This window comes from Hylobates moloch, unplaced genomic scaffold (assembly GCF_009828535.3).
Source record: "Hylobates moloch isolate HMO894 unplaced genomic scaffold, HMol_V3 SCAFFOLD_2, whole genome shotgun sequence".
In the NCBI taxonomy this organism is placed as follows: Eukaryota; Metazoa; Chordata; class Mammalia; order Primates; family Hylobatidae; genus Hylobates; species Hylobates moloch.
The window spans coordinates 34,435,274-34,455,774 of NW_026652277.1; the positions used below are offsets into that span (position 1 = coordinate 34,435,274).

General features: G+C 35.3%; 1 protein-coding gene across 5 annotated transcripts in view; it reads right to left on the minus strand.

Moving 5' to 3' along the window:
* RAP1GDS1 (Rap1 GTPase-GDP dissociation stimulator 1) overlaps nt 1–20,501 on the minus strand; it is a 177,367-nt gene that overhangs the window by 144,666 nt on the left and 12,200 nt on the right. For 3 of the 5 annotated variants that reach the window (XM_032135773.2, XM_032135697.2, XM_032135555.2), the window contains exon 2: nt 832–942. In XM_032135773.2, coding sequence (XP_031991664.1) covers nt 832–942 — 111 coding nt within the window. The remainder of the gene's footprint in view (nt 1–831; nt 943–20,501) is intronic. The other 2 variants (XM_032135840.2, XM_032135619.2) reach the window with 1 other exon arrangement.

A 20,501-nucleotide genomic window follows, 5' to 3' on the forward strand; every position in this document is an offset into this window, starting at 1 on the left:
TATCAACAAGTGTTGAAACCTTACAATTAAAACCTTAACAATATATACGTTCCCCTCCATTCTTTGTCAGCTACGTAATTAGTTTCAGGATAGGACAAGAGCACAATTAAAAACAAGTACAGAACAAACCACAGCACAACCAAGCAGAATTAAGATAACTAATGAAAATCACTCTGTACTGACCTATTAATGGTGATAATACAGAAATTAGTGACTAGAAATAGGATAAATAAAACGCAATACAATAGTCAATGAAGAACTGTGCAGTTTCTATCTCTAGCATTATTTATCACATCAAAGATAAAATCCTATCCCAATTTCAAAAGATTTTTGATGACTTCTAATGGTTCCTTCCAAATTTATCTATGCATACATATCAAGGTACAATTATTTTAAAATATGATAAGATTCCAAAAAAATGTTAAGTGTTTTAAGCTCCCCCTCTGTTTCTCCTCTGTCTCCCTCCCCACTCTCCCCACATATAAAACAATCTATTTTTAAAGCACAGATGTAGGTGCTAAGAAAAACAACTATGATCCTTGACTGTTAGAAATGAAACAATGGCCTCTCTCTGGGACTGGTATTAATGTCATCACCACCCATCAATTCCTCCTTTCTTTGCCTATCAACTTGGCTTTGAGGATCTTGCGGGGGCGTGGAGGGTAAGTAGGAGGGTAGAACATGTAAAACAATCTCAGTATTCAGGGATATGATTCAAAAGAATTCAAGTTATATGAATACAAAGTTATGTGCTTAACTACATACCAGTTTCTGAATGACTACTGATTTGATTTTCTTCTTTGGAATTTGAGTAAACATAATGAAACTTACTATTTTGAGCCAAGGCTTGAAGCAGACAATCCAAGCATCCTTCTAAACTATCCTCAGTCTTGTCAACAGCTGTTATCTTCAGCTTCTTCAAGGTATCACTGAGATTATCTGCTTAAAGAAAAAGAAAAATCAGAAACTCGACCTTATGACTACCATATGTTACATGACAAAAGGATAAACAGTTACCACTAAACTGGAGAGCTTCCTATAATAGCAAATTAACCTCCGCATACATTCCAAAATGGCATTAGACTGTACTATTAAAAAAATTTTAAATACACTTTGTTCACTTAACTCAGATATGAAATATTCATTCTGCTATGTGTAAGATACCAGCAATATTCCAAAGATTATCAAAGAACATCTTTTTTCCATATTCTTATAACTTATTGAGCTTGTTCAGGAAAGCATCTATGGCTTAGAAAAATTAAATGTTCACAAAAAAATTATATAGTTTTGCAAACATTTTATTTCATTGTTCACTTCCTGTGTTGTACATTAAAGACATAAAAAATGAAGGTTTAGAAAAATTTCAAAATAGTATGATTCCAAATAATACAAAGTGTGATAACTACAAAACTTACGCTGTCATTTGAAAAATACTTCACATCAAAGTACTGCTTTAAGCCCTAACATGCATATTTTGGATTATAAAGCTATGCTTTCTTCCTAAATTGTATGTGAATTCCTCTAGATCAGATTCTCAAAACCTCTTTACACTATTAAGTTACTGAGAATCCCAAAGAGCTTTTGTTTATATTATTGCTATAGACATTTAACATATTACAAAATCAAAACTGAGACTTTTTAAAATTTATTTAGTAATTTACTTAAATGTAACAATTATAAACCTACTGCATATTAACATAATTAGCATTTTAATGAAAAAAATTATTTCCTAACAAAAAAATTTAGCAAGAAGATAGCATTTTTTTTTTCTTTTATTACACTTTAAGTTCTGGCTTACATGTGCAGAACATGCAGTTTTGTTACATAGGTATACATGTGCCATGGTGGTTTGCTGCACCCATCAACCTGTCACATAAGGCATTGTTTTACATTTTCAGAAATTTCATCCAGGCCCAGTGGCTTATGCCTGTAATCCCATCACTTTGGGAAGCCAAGGTGGAAGGATCACTTGAGGCCAGGAGTTCGATACCAGCCCGGGCAACAAACTGAGTCCTCTTCTCTAAGAAAAATAAAAATAAAAAAATTAACTGCATATGGTGGCACATGCCTGTATTCCCAGCTACTCAGGAGGCTGCAGTGGGAGGATCACTTAAGCCTAAGGAGTTTGAGTCTACAGTGAGCTAGGATTGCTCCACTGCACTCTAACCTGGGTGGCAGAGCAAGACACTATCTCTTAAAAAAAAAAAAAAAAAAAAAGGAAAAAAAAAAAGAAATCTCCATAATGTGGTTCAACAGAAGATAACTGGACTCTCGTATCTACTTCTGTATTCAATCTTGGTTAATGTGCTGTTTTGGTTTGAATAGATGAAGAAATTTAGCCTCAATATATACGTAGTCGGAAAACACATATTTTAACAGCCTTTTCAGATAATTGCGGATATTCATTGATATGCTAAAATTGGACACCTGGCAGTTCCTTAAAGGTTAGTTGCCCTGCTAAGCCGAAACAATATGAAAGTTTCCATTCTCCAGAAGAGGAAAGATTTATCTGATTTATCTGATTAAGGCTGAGAAGGACTACTGGACATGTATGGCTCAACCCCTTCTGCATTCCTGTTCTTTTGCAAAGAATAAGAATCTTCTGTTCTACACCTGTGGCTGTCCAGGTGTACCAGTGACAAAATGAGTAAATATGTATAATTCAGCAGTAAATTACTAGTAATCCCATTGTGACTCTACAAATAGAGGCCTTAACTCTAGACTTTATCAATTTTAAAGCAGATATTTTAAATTCTAGCAGACGACTCATATGCTTGTATCTCCAGTGGTTCTAAACTTGGGTAAGAAACAGAGGATATTATTTTTGTACTCCTTCAAACCATGACAGTAAATTTCAGTGGTAAATCCTTAGCATCCAAATTACTTTTTGTGTAATTCCAGAGAGCTGTATTTTATATTTCCTGAAAAACAGTGAAATTGTTCTAATGAAAATTTGTCAGCCTCTGGCTGGTAATGAGGCAGTAAGTAGAGATAGAAATGGAGAAGTATTAACAAATAAAATAAAATTTTTTCTTAAAACAATTTCTTTCCTATATATCGACATATGGTCTAGCTCGTCTTGTGAAATATGTGACATCTTCAAAGGGTTAAAGCAAAGTTGACTTGGTCATTAAAATTCTGCGTCTCCCACTTCTTACCCACTCAATCACTCCTTAAAACCTGATCTAACCAAGTCCTCTAAAAGCCTATCAAAATTACTGTCAAAGGTTTTAAATGATATCTTCACAAAGCCAATGAATTTTTCTCAATCCTCTTATTTGATATCTCTGTAGCAATAGACGGTTTTTCCATTTCTGAAACACCTCTTAACTTAGAAACATCAGTCTAAACACTTGTTTTTAGTCTTCTTCAATAGATCTTCCTTCTCTATCTGCCCCTTTAATATTAGTGTGACCCCAGTTGTGCACAGAGCCTCTTCTCTTCCTGAATAATATATGCATGCCCTTCAGAATATTAGGATGGTATGCTCTTTCCTTCTGTCCTCCCTTCTTTTATTCAGCTGGACAGACCACTTGCTTTATCTCCCTATCAGTATAAAGAATTACCACATTTTAGGCCTTGTTACATTTGGATAAAACCTGATGCAACTTCTGGTAACCGTGAACAGCTAACTATCATTCCTCGCATTTCTCAAAACTCTCTGTTAAAGAAAAACAGCTATACTTTCCCACTAAAACCTTCAAACTTCGCCAAGCCTTTTTTTTCTTTTATCTTAGGCACCAGAGGCTCTTTATGCTCCGACCTCTCTTCTATAAACCAGAAACAAGTTATTTACTGGTCTGTAAGTACTTGCTGCAATGGAAGAGTTTTCATAAGACCTAAATTTTTAGCTATCAGTTCCTTTCTTAACATCAATCTAAGAAAAACTAATGAGGAAAGTGATGCTGTTTTAATATTTAAATAATTTGACCATAAAAGTACTTAAGATCATCACCATCATCAAAGAATATACTTGACTGTGAAGAAAGAACTGTCCCAAAGAACCAATCTCAAGACAGTATCATGTTAAACTAGGAAGTCATGAAATTCTTTATGTCATTTGTGGTGGCATTTTTCAGTTTACCTTCCTCACAATATTATTCAGAAATGGTAGCTTTATTTTCAAGGTTATTGGATCTACAACTTCATACTTTTAAATGTTAATCAATTCTATCACTTTACTATATGCTAGTAAGTAGATACATGGGTATATAGATAGATATGTGTTTATTATCTTGGGACAATTATACCATTGTTGATGATAAAACCGACAGGAGACAAGCACATAAGAACTGCTAACAGAGCTTGTAAAAGTTCAAGACATTTTTACCTCACTTCAAATGTCACTCAATTTTTTTCTGCATCTATAATTTTCACATAACTACCTAGTAACAAAGCTTTACTTTAAAAGCATCATTATCCACATCAAATCTAAAAAAAAAAAAATACTTCTGTGCTAATGCGGTTTTCAAGTACCTAGAATACAGCCAATGCATGAATGGAAGAATTTCAAGTTTATCTCAAAATGAATGGCATTAAGTCAATTTGGGGCACCTGTCTTAGCAGCTGGAAATAATAGCAATCTCTCTTGAATATTATGTTTTACTTATCTAAAGGGTTTAGTATCTGACAGAATGAAGCTATTTTTAAAAGCTTCTCTAACGAAGTAGGAATAATAGTTTCTGTTAGCATGTCAAGTGGAAAGGTCTGTGTTTAAAAATGATAATATTTTCAGTTTTACTATGCTGTATTCTCAGTTTCCTACTTTTCTTTTTTTTTTTTTTTTTTGTTTACCAGAGCTGGTCCTAAACCAATCAGAAACTTTTACAACTCAAATTATGCCCTCATCTCCCATTACTTTCTCACACAACATCATGTGTGTCAGTCCCACTACATTATTGGCTTTTTCCCAAGCACACCTTCATTTTTACAATTGTGAGAATTAAATTCTTTTCTAAAATTCCTTTCTGTACATTTTCCACATCTAGCATGGCTACTTACTTGGCAAAGTCAACTAATATGCCAAGTCTTACATGAAGCTTTCTGTATTCCTGCAGTCAGAGGAACCTTCCTTTTCTAGGTTCCCATATTTTGTTTATATCTTGATAAACATGAAAGTTTCTATTTTCATATAGATTCTTTAATGTTAAATTTATTCCAACAGATTTTGGAATTTTGTCATTGCTGAGAATTAAATAAGTTGTCCCATTTTCATGGGTAGGTGACATATCTACAGTAAAAAAAAAAAGGGCTACCTTGTATAATTATCACATATTCAGTCAACATTCAAATTATCTTATTTCTTAGCAAGCTAAAAAAGTTTAAGTATAAAAATCATGCCTCTTGATCTTGGAACATATCCCCTGTGGATAAAGGGAGACTACTGTATTGTAATCAAATTCTCCAGTTATTCCCCATTTCACTGACTTCTAACTACATGAAATAAAAATCATGCTTCTCTTCATTGCTGCTGCGGCTACAGATGCTTGCTGTTAAGATATAAACAGACACTTCTCAAAAGAAGACATTTATGCAGCCAACAGACACATGAAAAAATGCTCATCACCACGGGCCATCAGAGAAATGCAAATCAAAACCACAATAAGATACCATCTCACACCAGTTAGAATGGCGATCATTAAAAAGTCAGGAAACAACAGGTGCTGGAGAGGATGTGAAGAAATGGGAACACTTCTATACTGTTGGTGGGACTGTAAACTAGTTCAACCATTGTGGAAGTCAGTGTGGCGATTCCTCAGGGATCTAGAACTAGAAATACCATTTTATCCAGCCATCCCATTACTGGTATATACCCAAAGGACTATAAATCATGCTGCTATAAAGACACATGCTTGTGTATGTTTATTGCGGCACTATTCACAATAGCAAAGACTTGGAACCAACCCAACTGTCCAACAATGACAGACTGGATTAAGAAAATGTGGCATATATACACCATGGAATACTATGCAGCCATAAAAAAGGATGAGTTCATGTCCTTTGTAGGGACATGGATGAAACTGGAAACCATCATTCTCAGCAAACTATCGCAAGGACAAAAAAACAAACACCGCATGTTCTCACTCATAGGTGGGAATTGAGCAATGAGAACACATTGACACAGGACGGGGAACATCACACACCGGGGCCTGTTGTGGGGTGGGGGGATGGGGGAGGGATAGCATTAGGAGATATACCTATTGTTAAATGACGAGTTAATGGGTACAGCACACCAACATGGCACATGTATACATATGTAACAAACCTGCACGTTGTGCACATGTACCCTAAAACTTAAAGTATAATAAAAAAATGAAAAAAATAAGAAAACTGAGAGCTTAGAAAAAGTATTTAAAGTTTAATCATTTATCACTATCTTTATAATTATTAGTTGGTCCCAATAAAATTGAAAATTAAAAAGAATATGAAACTAATGTGAATGTGCTACTTTGATAAATTAGTTTCCACGATGAAGTTCCACAGATGCAAGATCTAACAGGAATGTACCTAAATACTAAATGTTTTGTGAACACACATTATGTACACATGATCTGAAAAAGAAGTATCTGAGCAAAAAAGTAACTGTTCAGGTGCATGTGTGCAATATTTCAAAGGCAATTCACGCAGTACTTGGATAATTAGGAATATTTCTAATATTTGAAGGGAAACAAAAGAGCTAAAAACTATTCTATTTAATGAAAACTGCAAACTAAATTTCATAAATGTTACACACCTAACTTCTACCTAATTCATGAATATACTACTTTAACATGTAGTCATACCTATTCATATACATGGGCTTTGCTCCCAGTATGACTCTCCAGGTTGCAATGACATTGTAACTCTGTGCCTATTCACCAGTTACACACACATCTATTCACTAGATACAACTCTTTCATTCCAGGTTAATTATAATTCATTACAAGATTTCATAAAATATAAGGGCTTATATGAATGTAATCAACCTGTCCTTTGTGTGAGTCAAGCAGTTTGAACCTTACACCAAGTGGTTAAATCTCAAAACTAAACTTCATCAACAAGTTTGTAATCTATCTATGAGATTATTTCTGTAGAATTTTATACAGTTCTATTTTTTCTGTATTTTTCATTTTGTTAGTTTTATAGTTCTAGGTACATAAAACTCTGTATAGTTCTACTATTAGATTGAAAATTCCTCTAGGACAGGAAATTATGCTAGGATACTCACGCTACTCACTATAGTGAAAATTTAGTAAACCCTGAAAACCTACATTACTTTTGAGTTACTTGCACTGGCATTTTTTTTTAGAAATTATGACATAAACTGTCTTGATTAAGAAATATTTTTATTAAAATGGGCTATACTAAAAACAATGACTTTATTTCACTTTAAGTCATCTTCTCTAATTATTTTAGAAATGTGATAAAAATTTTCTAAGCAGTAATTTTTCATTCTTTTTTTTTTTTTTTTTTAGAAAGAATTTTTTTCTTGTTGTTCCCCCCGGTGGCGTGCATTGTCGCAATCTTGGCTCACTGCAACCTCCACCTCCTGGTTTCAAGGGATTCTCCTGCTTCAGCTTCCCGAGTAGCTGGGATTACAGGCACCCGTCACCACGCCCAGCTAATTTTTTGTATTTTTAGTAGAGACGGGGTTTCACCATGTTGACCAGGCTGGTATTGAACTCCTGACCTCAGGTGATCTGCCCGCCTAGGCCTCCCAAAGTGCTGGGATTATAGGCGTAAGCCACCATGCCAGGCCTCATTCATTCTTAAATGCAATTAAAAATCTATTTTAGTCTGAACTAGAAACACTCTAGTCTTACTTGTCATGTTTGATTAGAGGGTGAAGAATCTGACAGATGATCTTCACAACTACAATATTAAACTATAATAAATAAGAGCAAAATACAATTTGAAAAATTTTATTTCACACAATGCCTAAAGACCTATTTCAGATGGTCTTCACAACTACAATATTAAACTATAATAAATAAGAGCAAAATACAATTTGAAAAATTTTATTTCACACAATGCCTAAAGACCTATTCTCATAAAGTTCAAGAATTATGTCTGTGTATATGTGATTAGGCTCTACACAGAGAGAGTCTAATCACATACATTGTGTCTGGATGCGATAGGCCTACAATACTTCGGCTCCTGGCACTCACAGCAATATTTTTTTTTTTTTTTTTGGAGACAGGGTCTCACTCCGTAACCCAGGCTGGAGTGCAGTGGCACCATAATGGCTCACTGCAACCTGAATTTCCTGGGCTTAAGCAATCCTGCCACCTCAGCAAGCTGAATATATGGGGCCACAGGTGCTGACTACCACACCCAGCTAATTTATTTTTTTGGACATACAGAGACTTACCATGTTGCCCAGGCTGGTCTCGACCTCCTGAGCTCAAGCCATCCTCCTGCCTCAGCTTCCCAACATGCTAGGATTATAGGCATGAGCCCACCGTGCCCAGCCATGGCAATAATCTTAATAAAAAGTGCCATTATAATTATTATATTATTTTAGGAAATCATAATATGTACTACATAACAGAAATCCCTTGATAATTTTATGACAGTTATAATTTTATTCAACGGTGTTCAACCTAGAAAATCCACTGTCTTCTAAGAAGTGACAGGAAAGCTATGACTCAAAACAACTGCCAAATATACTAGTGATGACGCTAATATTTTACATTAACATTAAAATTAGTATCAGGGATAACAATTTGCAGTTGGAGAGATCAGTACAGATATTCCTTTGTTCCTACAAAGTTTTATTAGGCTCCTGTGTTAATAAAAATACTAAATTTTTGTGGAAACTATTCTTATTAATTTCAAAGTACTAATCGACATTTTTCATTAGCCAAACTAGTAAAATTTATCATAAAGCTATGTTAAAACCCACAGCACTCTTTAAGCATACATATTTCTTTCCTGGCTGCTAGAACAGTCAATTAATATCTCTTCAAGACAATTAATGTCAGAATAAAGAACAAGTAAAGAAACCAAATTTCTCTAGGCAAACTTCTTTTTAGGCTATCTTCATTTGAAATGAAAGAAAAACTCAGTTAACATTTATTCAGCAGGTAGTTCCTACTTTGATGAATTTCAATAGCAATCTATTGCTCACTGATAAAATGTATCTTTTAAGTTTTATAACTGTTTCAGTTACTGTTTTTATATAACAAACCACCCCAAATTTACTGGCATAAAACAAAAGCCATTTTATTATGCTCATAGATTCTGTGAACCCGGAATCACAAAGGGCACATTCAAGATGGCTAGTCTCTACTTCACAAAATCTACAGCCTTGATGCAGAGTCTCAAAGGCTAGGGGTGACTGGGAGTGACTCAGTGGCTGAAGCTGATCTGAATCATCTAACAGTTCATTCACTCACATGGCTGGTGACTGGCATGAAAGGACTCAAAGACTAGGATTTCTGACCTGAAATCTGATACCTGAGACTTGGGACCTTTCTACAAGGCTTAGCTTCCTGACATAGCAGCCTCCAGGTACTCGGATTTCTCAGGGCTCCAAGCAGGCTGGTATTCCAACAATCAGAGCGGAAGCAGCATTGCCTTTTATGACCTAAGCTAGGAAAGTCACATGGCATCCCTTCTGCTGCATTCTACTGGTTACATAAGTGTGCTCAGATTCAATAGGAGAATTAGACCCCAACTCTTAATGAGTGGTAGGAAGTTCTAAAAAAATATGTGGGGCAAGAGACATTGTTGTGATTATCTTCCGAAAATATAATCGGCTACCATAACTTAATATTCACCACATGGTTTGGTTAAAATAGTACAATAAACAGCATTATAGTCTTTGATTGGTTTTAGCTTTGAATACAAGATAAAGTTTTCTAAAAACGATTATATTTTTAGCTTTGGAAATGGAAATTTAAAATTACATGGGGTTGAAAAACTACTGTGTACTATTTAATATGTTCAGTACCTGGGTGATGGAATCATTTGTACCCTAAACCTCAGCATCATGCAATTTATCCAGGTAACAAACTGCATCACGTGCCCCCTGAATCTAAAATAAAAGGGGAAAAAACCCAACAGATAACATTATTTTTAAAAATTATATGGATATCACTTTATGTACTACTTCCAACTCCCTTGTGAAATAGATATTATTATCTGACTGTAATAGATGAGAAAGCTGAATTCAGAAGCTGAATAACTTGCCCAGAATAAGTGCCAAAGTTGGGATAAATCCAGATATACGTGTGTCTGCAAGTACAGGCTCTTCCTTCTGTATAGGTAGTTGAATTTTGCTCAGTTAAATGAAAGTTACAGATATTGTGCTAATCAGAACTGTGCAAAGGACTGTCTGTACCTTCCTTTATATAGAGGTAAGCTCTTCCAAAAGGAATTTATAATCCAAACACGTTAGCTAGTTGTACTAGGTAACAATCGTCTATGTATCTGAATTAGTGACTGAAAAAAAAATAAAAACACAATGAAATCTACCAGGAAGCAGTCTGCCACAGTATCTCAAGGGTAGTACAATGCTGAATACGCACTTTAGCTTTCAATAAGTGTTTAACTGAATAAATAATAAATTCTAGAAAAAAGTTCCAGATCATTTTAAGTAATGAACACTTACATATGTCCAAGAAGCTGTACTAGGGGCTGAAAAAGTAAATATAATCTGTCCTCTTAATTAAATTCTTAGGGGTCTCTGTTTTCTCTTGACAATCTAAATTATGTCCTTTTTTATCACTCACTTTCTATTATTCTTTATCTACTAGAGTTTAAGCATTTCAAAACTAGAAATATGACTACTTGCACTACTTTGTCACTGTTTATAATGCCTAATATGGTAGTCTTGTGTTGCTGATTTGACTGATGGTGCTTTGTACGCAACACATAAAACCCAGAAATATGACACACTGGACAGTTTTTATTAGAGCTTAACACCACATCACCATCCCCAGAAATGCATTTCTGCAACTAAAGGAAAATCATCAGCTCATACTATTTTTTCTTTGTTCTAACTGTATTTTTGAGACCAAATATAGCTTGTAATATTAAAAACAAATCAACATTTTTATTTCTCTGAAACACAACTACATCAATGTAAGTTTTGCATTTTTGTAATGATCAGTTTCATCTTTCATGAAGTTACTTGAAGAATCTTCAAATGGGAATAATTTTCAGAAGAGCTAAAAAACTGTTTTTAAAATCTGATGAATTTCTTGTCAAAAAAAAAATCTTTGATGGTATGTGTTTCTCACAGTTTTGAAGGCAATTTTTTTTAAAAGTTCAATTCCTAGAACAAAAATCACAACAAACTGTCTCTCAGACCACAGTGCAATCAAATTAGAACTCAGGATTAAGAAACTCACTCAAAACCGCTCAACTACATGGAAACTGAACAACCTGCTCCTGAATGACTACTAGGTAAATAACAAAATGAAGGCAGAAATAAAGATGTTCTTTGAAACCAATGAGAATAAAGACACAACATACCAGAATCTCGGCGACATATTTAAAGCACTGTGTAGAGGGAAATGTATAGCACAAAATGCCCACAAGAGAAAGCAAGAAAGATCTAAAATAGACATTCTAACATCACAATTAAAAGAACTAGAGAAGCAAGTGCAAACAAATTCAAAAGCTAGCAGAAGGCAAGAAATAACTAAGATCACAGCAGAACTGAAGGAGAGAGAGACACAAAAAATCCTTCAAAAAAATCAATGAATCCAGGAGCTGCCTTTTTGAAAAGATCAACAAAATTGATAGACCACTAGCAAGACTAATAAAGAAAAGAGAGCAGAATCAAATAGATGCAATAAAAAATGATAAAGGGGATATCACCAGCGATCCCACAGAAATACAAACTACCATCAGAGAATACCATAAACACCTCTACGCAAATAAACTAGAAAATCTAGAAGAAATGGATAAATTCCTGGACACATACACCAAGACTAAACCAGGAAGAAGATGAATCTCTGAATAGACAAAAAACAGGCTCTGAAATTGAGGCAATAATTAACAGCCTAAAATCAAAAAAAGTCCAGGACCAGATGGATTCACAGCCAAATTCTACCAGAAGTACAAAGAGGAGCTGGTACCATTCCTTCTGAAACTATTCTAATCAATAGAAAGAAAGAGAATCCTCCCTAACTCATTTTATGAGGCCAGCATCATCCTGATACCAAAGCCTGACAGAGACACAATAAAAAAAGAGAATTTTAGACCAATATCCCTGATGAACATCGATGCAAAAATCATCAATAAAAATACTGGCAAACCGAATCCAGCAGCACATCAAAAAGCTTACCCACCACGATCAAGTCGGCTTCATCCCTGGGATGCAAGTCTGGTTCAACATATGCAAATCAATAAATGTAATCCATCACATAAACAGGACCAACGACAAAAACCACATATTATCTCAATAGATGCAGAAAAGGCCTTCGATAAAATTCAACAGCCCTTCATGCTAAAAACTCTCAATAAACTAGGTATTGATGGAAAGTATCTCGAAACAATATGAGCTATGTATGACAAACCCACAGCCAATATCATACTGAATGGGCAAAAACTGGAAGCATTCCCTTTCAAAAATGGCACAAGACAGGGATGCCCTCTCTCACCACTCCTATTCAGCATAGTGTTGGAAGTTCTCGCCAGGGTAGTCAGGCAAGAGAAAGAAATGAAGGGGATTCAATTAGGAAAAGAGGAAGTCAAATTTTCCCTGTTTGCAGATGACATGATTGTATATTTAGAAAACCCTATCGTCTCAGCCCAAAATCTTCTTAAGCTGATAAGCAACTTCGCCAAAGTGTCAGGATACAAAATCAATGTACAAAAATCACAAGCATTCTTGTACACCAATCACAGACAAACAGCCAAATCATGAGTGAACTCCCATTCACAATTGCTTCAAAGAGAATAAAATACCTAGGAATCCAACTTACAAGGGATGTGAAGGGCCTCTTCAAGGAGAACTACAAACTGCTGCTCAATCAAATAAAAGAGGACACAAACAAATGGAAGAACATTCTATGCTCATGGATAGGACAAATCGGTATCGGGAAAATGGCCATACTGCCCAAGGTAATTTACAGATTCAATGCCATCCCCATCAAGCTACCAATGACTTTCTTCACAGAATTGGAAAAAACTACTTTAAAGTTCATATGAAACCAAAAAAGAGCCCACATTGCCAAGACAATCCTAAGCAAAAAGAACAAAGCTGGAGGCATCACGCTACCTGACTTCAAACTATACTACAAAGCTACAGTAACCAAAACAGCATGGTACTGGTACCAAAACAGAGAGCTAGACCAATGGAACAGAACAGAGGCCTCAGAAATAACACCACACATCTACAACCATCTGATCTTTGACAAACCTGACAAAAACAAGAAATGGGGAAAGGATTCCCTATTTAATAAATGGTGCCGGGAAAACTGGCTAGCCATATGTAGAAAGCTGAAACTGGATCCCTTCCTTACACCTTATACAAAAATTAATTCAAGATGGATTAAGACTTAAATGTTAGACCTAAAACCATAAAAACTCTAGAAGAAAACCTAGACAATACCATTCAGGACATAGGCATGGGCAAGGACTTCATGACTAAAACACCAAAAGCAATGGCAACAAAAGCCAAAACTCTAAAGAGTTTCAGCACAGCAAAAGAAACTACCAGGCAACCTACAGAATGGGAGAAAATTTTTGCAATCTACCCATCTGACAAAGGGCTAATATCCAGAATCTACAAAGAACTTAAACAAATTTACAAGAAAAAAACAATCCCATCAAAAAGTGGGCAAAGGATATGAACAGACACTTCTCAAAAGAAGACATTCATGCAGCCAACAGACACATGAAAAAATGCTCATCATCACTAGTCATCAGAGAAATGCAAATCAAAACCACAATGAGATACCATCTCAGACCAGTTAGAATGGTGATCATTAAAAAGTCAGGAAACAACAGATGCTGGAGAAGATGTGGAGAAATAGGAACACTTTTACACTGTTGGTGGGACTGTAAACTAGTTCAACCATTGTGGAAGTCAGTGTGGCGATTCCTCAAGGATCTAGAACTAGAAATACCATTTTACCCAGCCATCCCATTACTGGTTATATACCCAAAGGATTATAAATCATGTTACTATAAAGACACATGCACACGTATGTTTATTGCGGCACTATTCACAATAGCAAAGACTTGGAACCAACCCAAATGTCCACCAATGATAGACTAGATTAAGAAAATGTGGCACATGTACACCATGGAATACTATGCAACCATAAAAAAGGATGAGTTCATGCCCTTTGCAGAGATATGGATGAAGCTGGAAACCATCATTCTGAGCAAACTATCACAAGGACAGAAAATCAAACACCGCAAGTTCTCACTCATAGGTGGGAACTGAACAATGAGAACACTTGGACACAGGGCGGGGAACATCACACACAGGAGCCTGTCATGGGGTGGGGGCAGGGGAAGGGATAGCATTAGGAGAAATACCTAATGTAAATGATGAGTTGATGGGTGCCGCAAACCATGGCACATATATACCTATGTACCAAACCTGCACGTTGTACACATGTACCCTAGGACTTAAAGTACAGAACTTAAAGTTCAGAAAATATTTTATAATGTCAAAAATATAAATTATGCAATATATGTATACATGTAAGTATATACAAATGATTTACATCTCAAAAAAATTATTCTGAGTCACAAAAAAAAAAGTTCAATTCCTGTTTTTTTCGCTATGAAAAAAATTCCAATGAGAATTTACTAGTTATCTGAAATTATTTTACATAATTCTTTTTTATATTATTTAAAAATTTTTAAATGTAATTATTTTAAAATTGTATATCATTTATGTAATTCTTTTGCATATAATTATTTTAAATAATGTTATAGAACTCTCATACATTATAAAATGCTAAGATATAAGAAAACAATGTTCCTTAGAAAAAATACAGTGGCCCTATTATTATTATTTTTGTTTTTGAGATGGAGTCTTGCTCTGTTGCCCAGGCTGGAGTGCAGTGGTGTGATCTCGCTCACTGCAAGCTCCGCCTCCCGGGTACACGCCATTCTCCTGCCTCAGCCTCCCGAGTAGCTGGGACTACAGGCGCCCACCACCATGCCCAGCTAATTTTTTTTTGTATTTTTAGTAGAGACAGGGTTTCACTATGTTAGCCAGGATGGTCTCAATCTTCTGACCTCGTGATCCACCCGCCTGGGCCTCTCAAAGTGCTGGGATTACAGGCGTGAGCCACCACGCCCGGCCTAGTGGCCCTATTATTATACTATGATGACTTTTTAAAATGGAATGCCATCATTTTTCCTAGAAAATTTATTTAATGCTGCAAGGCCAAAAATAAGGAAAGAAAAAATCCAACAGATCTTGGTTTAGGCTAGTGAAGTCCTTATGAGGTAACTGAGCTTGAAAGTTTCCATATTAAAATTTGTATTATTTCCTTATAAAATAGGCCCCCCATTTCCTTCATTTGGAATCTATTCTGTGGTTCTTAATCAATGACAATGATAATATCTTAAGGGTATATATAAAATAAGGATATAAAAGAGCTTAAGCAACTTGCCGAAGGCTATACACAGTTCATGGGAGAGCAGAGAATCTATTCCATATCTCTATGATTTCGTATATCATTCTGATTAATTAAAAATTCAGTTTAACCATGATTAGTGACTATATAGATCATAAGTAGTTAACTGTGCTCTTGACTACTTGTATGATTAAATTTTCACAATTAACTTCTTAATTTAAAAATATTAATTTTCAAAAAGTAATATAAATTCAACTTTACAATAATTTTGAACATAATTAAATCTTTAGCAATTCAGATACCTCCAGGAACCAGCTAAACAGAGGAGTTTTAATGAGTGAAATTTGAAGGATATAATAAGAAGTAATGAAAACGAGGGGGACCTCATACCCTGCCTAAAAGACAACTACGGATGACTGTTTAATGGGAATGCAGCCTAGGGTACTGTACATTTTTTATTTTTTTGAGACAGAGCCTTGCTCTGTTGCCCAGGTTGGAATGCAGTGGCTCTATCTTGGCTCACTACAATCTCCACCTCCCGGGTTCACGTGATTCTCGTGCCTCAGCCTCCTGAGCAGCTTGGTTGGACTAAGGGCTAATTTTTGTACTTTTAGTAGCCATGTTGGCCACTCTGGTCTTGAACTCCTGGCCTCCAGTGACACGTCCGCCTTGGCCTCCCAAAGTGCTGAAATTATAGGCGTAAGCCACCACTTGGCTAGAAAGCGTATTTTCACCAGAAATTTCTTGATATTTAAGTGTTGACAGTTAATTCCAATTTCTAAAATTTCCTTAACAAAATCCATCTATATGGTATATTTGGCCCACAGGCTGCTGCCTGACAAACTCTATTACAAAAATTCCTATTATCACTATAGGATACTGTTGTTAAGAGTAGTAGCATGACCTAAGTCTGTAGTGACTTTGTAACATCTACAAACAAGTATTTACTGAATGCCAAAAAGAAATACGAAACACTGAGTGAACAGAACTACATCACTGAATGAGATTTGAAATCTAAGTAGTAGTAGGTACCACAGAAATGAGAGGTCAGTAGAACTCAGAAGCCGTCTTAATGAGTTAGACTATGAAAAATGATTAAGAAGACAGAAGAAAACAGACTATTCTAGAAGAGGTAATATAATAACAGGATCAAAGATGTACTGGTGTTATGACGAAGAATATAGGGGACAGTGAAAGGAAGATGTGTTTCAGAGAGTAATGCGAAATAAGAGGTAGCAAATTTCTGTGGGTCTTGAAAGCTCAGCAGGGTTTAGACTTGATATGATAGGCAATTGAAGCAATATTAGATTCTTGTATAAGAAAGTAATACAATTGACGTAATGTCTTTTTAAAAATGTTAATCTGGTCATAGTATATAGAAAGGACTGGGGAGCAGGAAGTCTAGTATCTCAGTACTACAGGAATGAGGTGATTAGTGTCTGGATTCTGTTAGTGGAAATGTCCGAAAGGGTCAAGAGTTTTCCATTAACTCACTTACTTGAATGAATCCTTAGTATCAGCTTGTTCATGTTTGTGTGTGTGTATGTATGTGTGTGCTTGCTTTTTTTCAGTAACAAATTGGAGCTAGTCTGGTATAATAAAAAGAACACTAGTATAGGAGTTGAGAGATCAACATTCTAGGCCTGACACTGCCCCTAACTAAAGGCATGAACTCAGACCTGTCTCTTGACAGGTCTTACTGATCCTCAGTTCCCTAATCTAGCCAAATAGAGAGAGAACCATAATATCATCATTTGAGGTTCCAGATCTCACAATATTTTTCCATTTCCAAAACCAGCCATCTGAAGATTTCAGACTTAAAAATCTGGTTTCTGACTTCTTTTGAAAAGTCAAAAATGTGACTTCCTTGGGCGCACATTCTTAGGGCAAAACTCGTTGAGGTTGCACAGGGAATCCTCTTCCAGGTTGGGCAAATGCTCTAGTTGCCATAGTCCCAGCATTTCCTTCTGTATCCTTAGAGTGACGTCCAGTGTTAGATGCCATTCATCAAGTTTTTGCTGCTGTCTTTGTTATAGTAGAGAAATGTATTTCTAAGCTGTTCTTTTTTATTCAAACTAACAAAATGAAAGACAAAAAGAAAGACATACTTTAAGAAAAATAAGAGAAAGCCATCTTCATGGAAATAAAAAATATTCTCTTTTACTCAATATGCAAAAAAAAAAAAGCGTATGTCAAAAAAAATCACCATTTAATTACCTTTAATCAGTTACATTTGAGTTTGGGAACCCTGCTCTAGGTAATGGAAAACCATTACAAAATATGTCTAAGGAGTAAAACAATCAGATTTATATTTTAGAAAGAGTTCTTGTTATAGATGGAATGTTTGTGTCCCCTAATATAGATGGTATTAGGTGGTAGGGCCTTTGAGAGGTGATTAGGTCATTAGAGTGGAGCCCCTGTGAATGGAATTAGTGCCCTTATAAATGTGACCTCCAGAGAGCTTCCTCACTCCTTCTACCATGTGAGGTTACATAGAAAAGATGACCTATAAACCAGGAGGCAGGCCTTGACCAGACACTGAATCTGCCAGCACCTTGATCTTGAACTTCCCAGTCACCAGAACTGTGAGAAAAAAAAATCTGTTGTTTATATGTCACCCAATATATAGTATTCTGTTACAGCAGCTCAAATGAACTCAGACAGTACTCTAGCAGCATGTAAAAACTGGTCAAGAAGAGGGATGCCAGGGGAAAGAATATCTGTTAAAAGAGTAGTGTAGTCTCAAGTAGAGGTAATAAGGGCTTAAACTTATATGTTTACAGTAAAGAGGTGGGAGGATTAATTCAAAGTAGTAGAATTGCTAAACCTTAGGGAACCCAATGATTTTCAAAGAATGACTCCAGATTTTAGGAACGGTTGCACGGATGAATGGTGATATCATTCACTTAGATAGGGAATTCATAGAGAGAAAAAGTCTTGTGGAAAGGTGAAGTAGCGCAGCACTACTCTACAGCAAGAATTGGCAAACTACAGCCCATTGCCCGTGTAAAATTTTTGTACAGTCCACAGCCCATATATACTTTTATGTAACCGTGAAAGTAAAAGTAATGCAAAAATAATGGCTTTTACTTCTATAAACGGTTGAATAAAATTAAGGGAAAAACATATTTCATGAAATGCAAATTATATAAAATTTAAATTTCAGTGTCCATAAAATTTTATTGGAACACAACTCATTCCTTTGCGCATTGCCTATAGCTGTGTTTGCATTATGATAGCAGAGTTGAGGGGTTGTAACAGAATGATTCACTTTACACTGTTGCTGGATGCACTACAAATTGCAGTGACAGTTATGACTTGTCAAGTGCTTCAAAAACCATAGTATACTGTTATACCACATTTGATCTTCCTGTCAAAATAAGAGAAGCATGTCACACTTTTAAGGCATTTAAAGTAGTATGTGAATTGTTTTGTTATTGAGTTAGATGGCAAACCATTGTACTATACAATATACATCGATACTACCAGACTAAGCACTCATCACATTCCCAAGACAAAGGAAAGTTATCATCAGAGAAATCAGGAAAATATAAAACAAAGTATCTCATCACAGAATTTCCACACACACAGACACAGACACACACACAAACACACACATACTCACAGATGCAAACAAATTAAGTTTCCAGATGTCTCATTTATTATCCAAGCAAGGAAATCCAGTTACCCATGGGGAGTTAATTAAATTATATTTGGCTGTAGCAACCAATGTTTCTAGAGAAAATAAACTTGTTTAAAAATAACCTTTCAGTGAGAATAACTACTGGAGATGAGGACACTAGGAGCAATACCAACATTCAACTAAAAAATAAGGCAAAAGATTTGTAGAGGTTTTCTTTGGCTCTTGATGAGCTGGTAGATATTAATGATACTGCTTAGTTTTTTCTCAAGAAGTCAATTCCAAGCTTGAAATCACGGAAGAGTTAGACTCTATGAAGAGTCTCCACAAAATAATAATAAGCAAGAATATTTCCCAAGTTGAGAAAGCACCAATTCAGTATAACCTGAAGTGGAATCTGTTAAGATGTGTTGCAACTGATGGTGACAAAAACAAATGAAGACCAGAAAAAGGTTTAGTTGAACAAATTTACAAAGTTTGTGAAAGCATAGGTATTTAAAGCTATGGTATTTCATTCTATTATTCACCAATAAGGAAAACAATTTATCATGTATCATTGAACCAGTAGGGAAAACATTAATTTATCATGTATCACTGAACCAGTAATGTCACCAGTGAACTTCATTTATTCTCACAGATTTAACCATGATAAGCTCTGTAAATTTTGATCAGAAATGGAAACAAATTTTGATCAGAAATGGAAACAAAATCCGGACTTGCCTTATGACACAGAAGTCTAATGGCTTAGTGGTTACAGAGTTTTATTGTGATTTTTTTGAGCTCAAGGACACAAATGAAATTTTCCGAACAAAAATAAACGCCTTTAACCACTACCATGGCTTTGGAAATTAAAATTTGCTGCAAAATTGATAGTTTCCTAATGAATCTGACTTAAAAGTCAAGGCAAAGCAGTGCTTACATGAGAAAATACTGCAATAAAATCGTTTTGACAACATTGTTCCAATTACAAGTAATAATGGCTTTATATATTTCCTGTGTTGTCAAATGTTAAAAAGATCTCCCTCCATACACAAATTTGCAACAGATATATTTTGCAAGCTCAAACTATAGTTCCTGCAGTGCTTTTCAGACCTCACTGCAAGCGCAAAGGAAATTTCTGTATTTCAAAATCCATTTAACTATGCAATTGAGGAGCTCCCACCTAACCTTAAATTGGAAGTGGTTAATCTGCAATGTAATTGCATACTAAATGGCAAATATCAAGAAAAGTCTTGGGAAAAAAAACAAACAAACAATGTTTTTTGCCAACAATTACAGCTGTACTGAGAGAATTCTATTAGTGCCTTCCATACAATGAATATGCT